General features: G+C 38.8%; 1 protein-coding gene across 1 annotated transcript; it reads right to left on the bottom strand.

The window, feature by feature from the left end:
- Window positions 1-2,286: 2,286 nt before the first annotated feature.
- On the bottom strand, window positions 2,287-6,589 carry LOC132256021 (uncharacterized). Its single transcript, XM_059752200.1, has 5 exons — window positions 6,414-6,589; window positions 6,152-6,305; window positions 4,509-4,651; window positions 3,508-3,815; window positions 2,287-3,434 (listed from the first exon to the last, which is right to left on the bottom strand). Exons 1-5 carry the CDS (start codon window positions 6,433-6,435, stop codon window positions 3,306-3,308), a joined length of 756 nt encoding a protein of 251 aa, XP_059608183.1. The 5' UTR covers window positions 6,436-6,589; the 3' UTR covers window positions 2,287-3,305.
- Between the last annotated feature and the right edge of the window lie 6,364 nt (window positions 6,590-12,953).

Genomic DNA, 12,953 nt, shown 5'->3' with positions numbered 1-12,953 from the left:
AACTCTGTCTCTTCTGAGATTGGATCACATTAAAATTGCTCCATTTTGGGTATCGTTTAAACGACTCCCTATTTATGTGAGACTCCGAAAATGTTTGACAATTTGTATGGAGAGTTAAAACTGTCAAATGTGTCATGAAAAATTATCCAATTTTATCGTCATTGTTTAAAAAGATCTTTGATTGATTCTGTATTTCGCACCAAAATTATTCCAAATATCTCTTCAATGGCGCTTAATAAAATAGGATAAATTTGGCAATTTTAATTTATTAATTTGACATGATTAAGGATGGCCTGTCAGGATTCTTTCTATGGCTCGTCAGCAGCGCCACAATTGAGCCGTAATGGGTTAAGAAGGGAAAAGGCAGCAACGCGGCCATATCGAGACGATAATCGGTGGTGCAGTTGTCAAAATCGGAAATTAAAGTGGGGAAAAGAGTTGGTGAAAATCCATTTTGCAAACTTTAGCAATTTTCCCATTGCGGCTTCCTTGTTCCTCATTCAATAACGGCCCATTATGGGAAAAGCTGCGATGCAACTGACCAGAAAAGAGCTCTTTGTCTTGCTCACTCTGGTCACTTCCGTGTGGGCGCAACTTCTCGCCATTTTCATCCCAGGGTAATTCGATAAAAATGTTTTCCACCTCATTCCGCTCGGCGCTGAAGCAACATTAATGCTGTGTTGTAAATCGAATGGACGTGTCTCTCAATTCCTGTGCAAAAATTAATACTCTTCTGCTCAATGTAATTCACATTATGTTTATTGAAAAATGTGTCAAAATAATGTTATTGTCAATGTTGAAACTGATTTAAAATTCAGGTTGATTAATTATCATTCTGAGAATTGAATGAAATTGAAAGCAATGCTATATTGAATTAGATATTAAACACATATTGAGTACAATTCAGAGTCAATAACATACGGAAAGCACGGCTAAAAATTTAATAACTTTAGAACTCGGCAAATATGCAATTATCCGCACATTTGTAGCGATGTTGCGATTGATTAAATAATTATCATAATGCCAATGAGGTCATCATTGGCATTTTAATTCACATTGATTGATTTTCACTGTTGTTGATTTTCCATTGGTGAAATTATTTAAAAAATCTATACACTCGATTGAGAACAAATTAGAAATAAAAACTATCTCAATTCTAACTTCAATTTCGGCACTTTTAGAACATTTTCAACTTCTTTGTCCAGCATTTCGTTGCACAGCGATGCATTGTACTCGGGAAAGTCCGGTGTGCAAATCTTGGCGTACTTTAAGAAGCTATCTTGAGTGAATTTCGACGCTATCATATTCATCTGGAAGGATATTTTCACAATTAACTCTGCTCTATTGGGCAAAATTTAACATTTACGCATTTACATCAAACGACTGCATTTTCCCCTGACGATCAAATTTCACTCCATATTCATTCTCAATTACATTTTCCTCAGTATTCCTAATCACCAAACCCATAATGATGAGGAAGAGCATGAAGCCAATCAATACAGCCAGAACAATTCCAATAGAAATGGCTAGAATTTTACACAATTTCCTAATCATCTTCACGCGGTTGAACTCCAAAGACAACTATTCTAATCGAGAGTTTCTCAATTTGCCATATTTCTGATGATACGTCTTGTTTACTCACCTGTTTTTCCTTGGGCCACTTTCGGCATTGAGATCTTTTAGTGTCATTTTCATTTCAATATTTGCCAACCGCACGTTTTGTACGCATTTCAGCCAGAATCGACTTATAAATTGAATATTTCCACATAACTTACTTTTCATCTCTCTGGAATTTGACTGCGCTCCTCTTGAAATTCTCATCGAGTCCATTTGCATTGAAATGGGAGAAATGCTGGAGATGATTTCAGTCAAACCACTCCTATGCCATTGTCCTGGAGAGTGTGTGTCCCTTTCAGTGTTGTTCTTATTGCTCACTCATAAATCATGCATATCTGACGATTGAGAATTCCTTCTATTACTAAATTCTCTTGGTCCGAAGCATGCATTCTTGTGCATTTCTTCACACTTCTTTGACTCTGCTGAGCTCTTGCACCACTTCTGGCCATATTATCACATCTCCTCCTTGGTGGATCGTGGAATCGCACAAAATTGATTTTTCACTTAAAACATCATATATTTTGCAGCACATCTTCCAGAGGAAGTCACGAATTCAGAATTTTCTTCGCAATCTTCAAGTAAATTCACCTTTCCTATGCATTGGATGATTTCCCTCAGATGGAAGAGTAAAAGACAGTCTGATTTTTGAATGTGTGTTCTTTTTATTACATATTCATTGAGACTATTTCTTCCTCTCTCACAATTTCGCTCGCTTTATCAAAATCAAACAAATTATGACGAATATAGAGTTTATACAAATAAAATTTTGGTGTTAAAAATAGCAATTAAGTGAACAATATGCTGTGGAATGGAAAGAGGTGTTTGTTTGAAAAAAAAAAGAACAAATTTATGATTCGCACAAATATCAATTGTTGTGAATTCGATGCATATTTTGGGGGTTGAAATGTGTGTGTAATTTGGCACTTTTCCCACCCCAAAAAGCCCACCTGCCGATGACAATATTGCACTCTCTCTGAGGCGAGGGTAATGAAAAATGAATAATTTCAGCATAACAACTATGGTAAATGAATATTTTAACAACCCACCCTCAGTGCACAATGGAAACAATTATTTCATTTATAGCGATGAACTTCAGGAGAGAGCTTATTATCATTTTCATTCCGTTACACTAACGATTTCAATGGAGTATTTACAATCACGAAATATATCGTACAATATATAAGTAAATTTCAATAATGATTTTTCATGATGCGCCTTGCAAAAAAAACCTCTTTGCAATTTCGCAACTCGTAACTCAGTTATTAAAACCATTTCCAAATTCATACCTTTTCAAAGCATTCATCAGATAAATGTCGATAAATGCTATTGAGACATCATCACATACAGTGCAGAGTCAGAATTGTTGGAACACTAAATGCTCACTGAAGCACAATCGCATGATGAGGAACGTTTATTGAAAATGGATATGATATTATTCTATAATTGAAGTTAACTTGCTTTCTTGGCCGACATTCGAAAAGAATTCATCAGTCTTTTCCTTGGAAGTTTTTTCGAATGTTCATTGATGTTTTTCTTTGCAATCCAAATAGTGCTCACAGATTTCTGATCCTCTTCTGTGCTGTGTGATTCCTTTTTGGCAATTTCCCAAAATGTTTGGGAAAATAACAACAGATTGGCAAACCACACGATAACTCTCGTGATAATTGAAATAATTACATTGGAAAGAATCAATAGTAAAATATCACGATGGCACACAGGAGTGAAATGAGGGCGGAGAGTGTGAATGATGTGCTGCGATTGAAAGTGTCACTGTTCGCGCATTTGTTGGATTCTGGTCCGTAATCCTCGCAGTGCATCTGGATTCGCGCACAGAGAAACAGAGGGAGTAAGTGGAAATCCCGCTGACGGAGAGGAAAGTTAGCAACTTACTGTCATGAGTGAGCTGGACATCTTGTCCAGGAAGCGCCGCGTGTAGTTGGCCGTCTCTTCGCCACAGGCCAGCCTCACCACTTGCTCGGAGCAGTCAATGTAGTCCTTGAATGCACAGCACACAGTTTTAATGCGCTCCATCTCGTACGAGTGCGCTCTGGTGAGGTTGTGGTCATCCGGAGTGGCGGACGTCTCACTGGGCTCAGGCACAATCTGCCCGATTCGTGACATTGTGGCCTGGTAAGTGGTGGAGCACGTCTCATACTGCCTCTTCACGAGCCTCATGCACGGAGCGTGTCGCAGGAAATCTGCATTCGGACAGAAAATCCTCATTACACGGTTTTCCCTCACTCAAACCCTTCAAGAGGGCCGGACAAAAGGCAATTTCAGTGAAAAGAGCAGAGCTTGGAGCGTATTGATAGAATTTAAACGTTTTTACATAATTCCTTGCATGAATTAAAATGTTTCTCTGAAATATAAATTGGATGTATAAATTTAAAATGTGGCGCCTTTTTTCTATAAAATATACTTCATTTAAATATTAATTAGTCTCATTTTTAACATATTTGGCTCCCTGAGAAAAATACTTTTACAAAATGTGTAAATTTGGGACGTTCTTTTTCTGCTTCCCACCATTTATCTGTATTTATACCTAAATGTTCTTCTCCGATTGCAATAAGTGGCAGAGTTTTGGAAAGATAGCTTCAACGTCAACATCTCTCCAGAACCTACCAACGTCTATAAATGATCGCAAGATTTGTCTAAATGTTTTTTACTAAAACACTCAAATTGGCACCATTTTGGATAGCGAAGAAAATACAACTGTCTTTCATCATTTCGGGTTTTTCTTGGTAAAGGACACAGATTTTTCTACGCAGTCTTTCAGCCTAAAGTCGTTGCAGAAAATGACCGCCAATATCTCACTGACTTCTGCCCACAAAATGCCTCACTTGCAGATTTACTGCGCCCTGGAATGGATTTTTACTGAAATACCTACGTGCCTTCCTGATTAGGTCCTTCCTCACACAATTCGTGTATCACTTGGCTGGTTCCGTGGTACAATTTATTGAAATGATCCCGTTGATAAATGCTCATGCAGCGCCTCGTGTAGCTCCTAATACAGTGTAGGCCAAAGTGTAGGTCTCTGCAAAGAGTTATGAAGTCAGTGCGTCAAATTGATATTTATTCCGTGCGAAATTGCTTCCTGCAAGTCCTCACTAATGTATTTATTTCTCTCATTTAAAAGTGACTGATGGTGTTGAGATATTAAGATGTATTTTGAGGATTACAGCCAAGTCGCGTGGCACATTAATAAGATTACATCAGTGAAAAGACGCACCTCGCGAGGGGATAATCATGTGTCAAATAGATTACAAGAGCCGCAACAAGTGAAAATTCTCAATGAGAATTCAAATAATAATCGCAAATTCATATCTTCAGAGTTAATCAACTTACTTAAGAATTTTTCCATCAATGCAAGAAACTTTAACCAAAACCATGAAGTTTTAAATCATTACAGTGATTATCCTTCCTTTGTTAATAATTTTGCAGATTTTTGACCTTCTTATCTTGCATTTAAATTTCCTCTTATATTTACCAAAAATATCTCCTAATTAGTATAAATTAATAGGAATTACCGGGAGTTGTGAAAAACGTATTGTTTTCCCCAAATGGTTGGCATGAAAATTGTGCGCACAAGAGTGGGATTAGTGGAAAAGACAGCGGAAAAGCTTCCATATTTTGTGTCGCAAGAAATTGAAATCGTAGCACAAGAGTCATGTTTGTGCGGGGCATCTTTAGAGGAGGATTCTGAGAATATCAGTCACCGCACAAATAAAGTGGAAAAACATTGAGACTGTACAAAGTAGGAGTTTATATAATAAATTGAGTGGATAAATGTGATTTATTTCCATTCAAATGTCATCTATTCACCGCCCCCCCTCCGAAAATCTCTTTTGCTCCATGACGACGATGGAATTGAATGATGCGGTTCTCAAGTCATTTTCCCTCTTGTTTATCCGTTTTTCCTTTCCCATTTGACTTTTTTTGCCATGTCCTCACATCTTTATCCCTCTCCCTTCGATGGAGAATCACACAGGAAGTGAATTAGTATTTCTTGCCTCGCCTTCTCCCAAGACGATATGATGAATACAACGGGTGATGATGAATTTCTTGCCATTTCTCATTCACGGACTCACTCTGGGAATTTATTCAAAGCCATGCAGTCGTTTCTGGCTAAATGGGAGTCAAATGAGATCCTGCCACAGCATTTCATTTGGGGGCCTGTTGCATGCCTAATTGGTGAGTTGCACAATTTATTTAATGTGAAAATCTCGTCATGTTACCACCAATTACATGAAGAGCTGCCCATAAATTATACATGACCAAACACTGGACCAAAATGTCGTACAGCACGTAGCATAATTGGCTATTTTACTCTCTGGAATCCTTGTTAAATTAACAAATTTTTCACCCACAATACATGCTGCATAAATGTTCGAAGCAAGCTTTCACAATATATAATTAAATTCCCTGGTTAATACATGATGAAAATTGGTCAAAGCGCTCACTTTCTTTTCAACACATCTTGATATAACTTTCCCATAGAGAGTCACTCAATTAATGGCAATTACGAACTACTTACGGGCAAAGTTTATCCAATTCCTCCTTGGTGGACACGAAGGACAACTCCGATGTGGCCGAGAGGACTTGAAGGGGTCTCGCGCACTGCACCAGCTCATCTTGACCACAATCCTCAGCCCTGACTTGGAGTGGGGGTGGAAAAATTAGTGCGGTCACTGCAAGAAGTGTTGGTGGAAACTTTTAAATGCAATTCCGTCGTGAGGATGAACAAAGTGATCACACTCTAAGTTCTATTTTCCATCTCAACACACACATACACACACCTATTAAAAGTAAAAGTTCCATTTGGAGATTTGATTAAGAGAGCTATACTTCTTCACTCGTATAATTGCCGTTGCACATGCACATCAAGTGTTGTGTTGGTTGAACTCTATCTAGAATTATAAAACAATTTATTTAGTTAAGAAACCGCTTCACAATGAAAGTTCACTGCATTCTGCAAATGCAACACTAATTCAATTGTTCAAATGAGTGGCTCATTTTGCTAGTTGACCAATTGAATGCAGTGAATAGGGCGGGGCTTGGAGAGGGGCGTGACTTGTGAAAAAAAATTACATTGGCCTAAATAGCTTTTTGTTATATTATCAACCGCACTTCCCAACACTTCTCATTGCATACAGACCAGTTTATTTTGTGCGATGATTAGACATGACATATTCAACAAGAAGCAAAAGCGTTCTGTAGCAGAGTACGAAAGTGGCGTTTGTGTGGTTTAACTTTGAATATTTATATTCACGCTCAACATGCACTTTTACAAAACCAGCCACAAACTTGATGTTTCTCCCGCCGTGAGGAGTTTGCCTCTTAACCACTTTATCCACCCACCAATTGCCGCCAATATTCTGCAAGTGGCACGATGTGGTTTTACGGCAGGCGCGCCGAGGGTGGGCGAAGCTATGATGCAAGAAGCTTCGCCCGAGAGAAACTATGGTAGTACTTTGGAATTAAGTTTGTTTAAAAATTCATTTGGCAAAGTAACATAAAGTGGTGGAGAGTAAAAAATGTCTCGCAAACGCTGTTGACGGGTTGAGAAAAACTGCCCAGAAAGCACATCAGCTTTCACTTGGCGATTGTGGGGTGAATGTAAATTACATGAGAAGAGCGAGGAAGAGTGTTGAGTTTATTTCACATTAGGGTGTAAGTGAAAAGGGAGGAATATTGAGCGCTTCCCATCCATTTATTGTGCACAAATTTATTATTATTTGAAATTAATTAAGTTCCCGCCTTTCATGGGACGTGCACAGGAGGAGAACAACTTCTTTGTTGGATTTTTATTAGTTCCACCACCATGAATGAGAGCATCCCCGCTATGAATATGAATGAGCCATGTGAGAGAGAGTGTGGAAAGTGAATTTTTATTCTATTTGCCGTGGAAGCTCATTTTCTGGCACACGCTGAGGTTTTCACAACTGAGAGAGCATATATAGAGGGACACACGGCTAAGCATAACAACAGAGCCACTACACAAGATGTGAAAGCATGAGTTTCCAACTCATAAGGAGGCCGCAACTGCGATGAAATGTGTGACCGAATACAATAAAAAGGAGAATTTTTTTTCCTTTCATTAACCCCACGACACCAAGGGCTCTTTTTCCCCACAACATCCTCGCGCCAATATGAGAATGCAGGAAAAGGGGATGAGCATGGCAGTAATTAAAGAAATGTCATTATTTGTTCGTTACTCTTCACAAATTGTGCACAATTCCTTTACACTCACACTCAAGGACAAACTTCCGCCTTGTGTTCCACAATCGCACTCTTCTGCACCCGCGAACTCGTGTGATAAAGCGCACGAGCACGACGGAAAAGTGATAAGGCTTGCGTTCCGCTTTTCAATTTTCCCGCCGCTCAGCACGGCGTTCCGCAGTTGACTGACTCGAAGTCCGTGGCAGAGTGCTTGCCACGCTCTATCTGGCCGTCCGTCGCCACTCTTCACCCCCAACTGTGGCGGACGAAAGCAAGCTCAGGGGCGGCCAAGCAATGCCACCGAAGTGTAGGCTTAAAGTGAAGATGTTTCCATGGCAATCAAGTATACTTATTATTGGCAAATTGGTGGTAAATTGTCTTACAAACAGTTTTCAGTTATACAATTAAATACAGAAATTATCTCGGAAATTCTAAAAAGAGGAAAGCCCGGAAAAATTTAAAAAAAATTTAAAATACATCATTGGAAGTTTTTACCGAGAGTAATTCTAAGAAGTGAGTTTTGTTGCAAAATATCACTTTGTATATTTAAATTCTAGTGAAATAGCTCTTCTCCCTGTCGATTTAAGATAGTTCTCACAAAAAATTATATAAGAATAAGTGCTATTATAAGAACAAATCAATATATGTCATTCACTTCAAATTGGCTAATGAATTTCTTTGAAATGTAATTCTGCTAATAGACATTTGAGCGTTTTATGATAATATATCCAACAGTGAGATCTTTGGGACATTGGCACAATTACTCAAGAGCCTCTGCGATACCCGAAGTATAATATCTCACAGCGACACAAACACAAGCAACAAGCGCTTGTGAATATCATCTGCATCCCTGTGCAGGATGTTGGCATCTTGTTTAAATGCCAAACGACTCTGCTCAAGAGATATGAATCCATTGTTTTGCCAGCGTCAGCACCCTTCGCCTCCCACTGACCTCTCATCGCTTTTTTCGCCACATCAGGTGAGCTCATGCTGGGCTGCAGAAAAATTAGCACCCTGTCAATGCAGTGACATATTTTCCAATTGCAAACTATCGATTTCACATTCTGCAAATTCCTGGAAAAATAAAGGGAAAATCGTGTGCACGGAAAATGCCATGAGAATAATTTGATATGGACATCTTAGCACCATTTGAAGAATTCGTAGAAACGGATATTTGCTAGTCAGACAGATAATTCCGCACAGTAATTAGTAATTGCGTCGGGAATGTCGACTGTGTGCTATCGAATTGCGCAAAAGACCCCACAAGGCAAGACTTTCCTTATCGCCACTTCGATCACATGGGATGAGCTGGCTAGATAATCCAGTAGGAAGTTAATCCAGGTGCCTTTGCCAGAACCGGCAGAAGGTCTTTGGCGGCTCAAGTCTAATCCTCTGACGCTCTGCATGTGAGTCTCGCTATCGCAGACCTTTCGAGGGCTTTTCAGTCACATTGACGTCACACTGATCGAGTGTCTGGAATTGCAATGACTTTCTCCGGTGACTTCTTGACCTCTGCAGCTGGCAATAAGCACATCCGAGATCGTCCGCAATTAATTGAGTCAGCACAGAGATAGAGTGAAATTAAATTTTCGTACTCCCACCTCGTCTCGTCCCGTGCGATTTATAATTGTGCTCACTTATTCATCCACCGAGTCATCCTGAATCAATTGGAATAGTTCACCAGAACCATTGAAATTTCCACTTCCTCTCTGAGCAATTTCAAACAAATTAAACTGGAATTATTATAAACTTTTTTAATTGTTGCTCGCTTAAAGATTGAATTGAACCACACACAATTTTAGGTTCAGATTCAGTGAGATTTCCCATTCAAACCCTGGGCAGATTCCAATTGAGCTCTTGCCCAGCCATCAATCACTTAGCGGAAATTGGCAGAAGATTCTGATTTTCCAATTCACCCTCCAGCTTGGAGGGGAAATTCTATTTACATTTGAAATTTTGTTTTGTCTCCTTTTTTTCAAAATCAAACTTCACCAACACCGTATTTGAACACACTTTATTTATCTTTCATTGTCCACACGATATCGAGAGTGGACAATGTGAGCGAAGCTCCACTGCAAATGTACTCGTTCCAGAACAATTCTCAGGTAAAAAGGATGGACAGTATGATGTAATGGAAGCAATTACTAGTGTCCCTTAAGGGTGAACAAGATTCCCTATTGCTTAAGAGGAGCCACATGTTGATCGAAATAATTGACGAATGTCAATGCAATGTTACAACTATTCATTACAACAAATTGAAAAAATATAGATTGAAACATGGTGAAGCTTGCTGTTGATCAACAAAATTCAAAAATATTTTTATATAAATGGTTTATTTGTCGCTTGATGTACAAATGATAAAAAAGACGCGAAACACTATTGTTAAGATTTCACGGAAATCCTACGAAATCTGTGATGATTTTATAAGCAAAATTATACTTCCTGCTTCACATTAAGTCTTTTTGAACAATGTTCGCCTTAACGCGTCAAGAATGAGAAAAGTGTTTAAGGTGAAGCTCAACATTTGTCAACTGTGTCACAAGACACACGATGCAATAAGAGCAAAATTCCCTGGTGAGCTCCGAGTGTTGAGAATCCATTTGATTTTCCTCTGCTAAGAGATTGAAAATTTATTTCCTCTCACTCTGAGATTTTGATAATCTTGCGTGAAGTTTCACATATAAACACACATAAATCATCACTCCTCTCGATATCCTCCAATGGATTGCGCGCCAGCATCCTTTCGCCCTTCGCACGGCCTCTTTCTGGGCCTGCGAAGCGCTCCTTGTGTTATTTTCCGTTGTGTCACACTTTGAAATCTTTATCGCTTCGCTGGGGAATCTCAGGAGATCAATTTGGATGTCGGCGGAAATATGGCACGTGGGAGAAGCCAATTGTCCCCAAAAGGAGGGCGGGACGGAAGAAAGCCTCAAAACCATTTGTTTTCCACAAAAAATCTCTCTTTGAGATTTCATAGCGACAGCATGAGAAAATAATACGATAAATTTTGCAAATAACTTTAAGTGATATCACATATTGATAGAGGCAATTTGGAGAGCAGCAATTGTACAGCAAATTCGCCGTGCGCTCACAATTCACCCACCATTCTTCATCAGACGATGCGGGAGTTCATTTTGCAAAAATTTATGTCTCATCCCTTATTCACGCTGTGCAATTTGATCACTGCAAAAGTTGTTGCAAGTTCAACTTTGTTAACTTTAAATCATTTCGTATGTTTCTCCAGCACACCTTTTCTTACTCCTTCTCTGGCATACATATATAACCATGCAATGCACTCTGAATTATTGCACTTCCTGCCGCCTTCCGTAACGAAGAAATATTTCAGGGTGCGAAATATTTTTGAGATGCAAATAGAGGCTCGGAGAGTGAGGTGAATAAATTGAAAAAACACACACACACACAGAGAAAATAAATCGACGGAGATTTTCCGGGTGGGGAAAAATGTGAAAGATTACCATTTGCTATATATGCTGTGCAATTTGACGGCAATAAAACTTAAATATATTGTTTGCAGAGAGGAAAGTCGATCTATAAACAATACAATGAGAGGATATGAATCAGAGATATTGAATAAAAACATAAATCCAATTGAGATATTGATAAAGAAAACTTCTATTATGCATTCAATCAATTGAATTCTGAAATGTGCAGGCAATTCATCCTCAACGAATTCATGCTATTTACTCGACGCAAAGTCAAGAGTGAAGAAAGTGGCTTTTGTCACAAATCAAATGAGACTTCATAAGATCAGATTCAAAATTGGCATAAAATAATTTCATTGTTGAAAGAAAAAAAAAGTCTGCTGAACAAAAAAAAAGTGTTTTCACCCAAAAACAACGAATGAATTCCATGGAATGTCAATGGAGGAAGAGTTGGATGGAGCAAGAGCTTTTGTGAGCGATAAAAAAGTTGTATATCGATTTTTATGGACGTTTTATTAAATTGAGGTGAGATTACTGGTGAAACATTATGTCGACATTTCGATCTGAAATGTGAGATGATTTATACTTTTCGTACCTGGTTTCATCTCCTCTTCACTCACACCCGAGGACGTGTAAATAGCTTCAATCTCCCCAAACTCCCCGACGAAGACACCCTCCTGTTGCTTAGGTCGGGGTGCGAAGGAGGGCGCAGAGGAATTCAATTTCCGCGTGCAATATTAAAAATTAGATTAACACTAATTTCCTTATTTGTTCTTATTTCGGCCGCGAGGCCGTTTTGCGGGGCTGATGATTAATATGATTTCACTTTTTAAAATTACCACTCTCTCGCTCACCATTTGTTATCTACCTCCCTCCCCCACTCCACCCACTAGAGGGATGTTTTGAGTCCAATTGAGGAACTAACGCAAATAGAAGCATTTTTCCGGCGCTGTCGGAATGATGATAGATCAGAATCCATGCGGCGAAATGGTCGTGATAGAAATGCGAGCGTCTCATTAATGATTCAGCCAACGATTCAAATCGTCCAAATTGTATTCAGGTCGTGTGAACGCGCTTCGGATGGACAAAATGAATGTTGTGTTTAATTTCAAAAACAACATCCAATATTGTGATGATGTATAAATTATTTCAATTGAACTCTCACAGAATAATTCCCATATAAACTCACGCACATTTATATTCCACTCCCTAAAATGTGTATAATGCACTCTGTGATGTTCTGTATGGTCATCGCAAATTTGCAGCAAACGCATTTTAATATGGTGGAAATTTCGCATCTCATTGTTTCCTTTCTCTTCTTTGCAATCACTAAATGTCATGCCAAATGCTCAGTTGTTATCCACACATGTGAGATTCACATCAAATGCATTTGTGATTTTCGATTACATTTGCTCTGAATGGCATTTGAAACTGTTGAAATTACAACCCATTATGGTGGTAATTAAAATTGTAATTAATTTATAGGTACCATCAGGAAACCACTTAGAAAACTCAATCAAAGCTCTTGGGCTCCATCAATGCAATTATATGCGATGCTCTATTGAAACTTGCAGTCGAAACTTCATCGCTTTCGGCCCAATAAATTCATGCTATTGCAAAGCACTTCACGCTCTGCGAATTTCAAAGAACTGAGGGCGAAAAATCCACACGTTA

Source organism: Phlebotomus argentipes, unplaced genomic scaffold (assembly GCF_947086385.1).
Source record: "Phlebotomus argentipes unplaced genomic scaffold, Phlebotomus argentipes genome assembly contig_5, whole genome shotgun sequence".
Classification (NCBI taxonomy): Eukaryota; Metazoa; Arthropoda; class Insecta; order Diptera; family Psychodidae; genus Phlebotomus; species Phlebotomus argentipes.
This window is presented reverse-complemented; position numbering and strand designations above follow the sequence as displayed.

Bases quoted from the DNA above. Each gene is read 5' to 3' on its own strand.
- LOC132256021 (XM_059752200.1), bottom strand. From the start codon at position 6,435: ATGGAACTTTTACTTTTAATAG. The intron at 4,652-6,151 runs GTAAGTAGTTCG...AACTCTTTGCAG, and splicing joins GAATTGGATAAACTTTGCCC to AGACCTACACTTTGGCCTAC. The intron at 3,435-3,507 runs GTAAGTTGCTAA...GCGCGAATCCAG, and splicing joins TGTCCAGCTCACTCATGACA to ATGCACTGCGAGGATTACGG.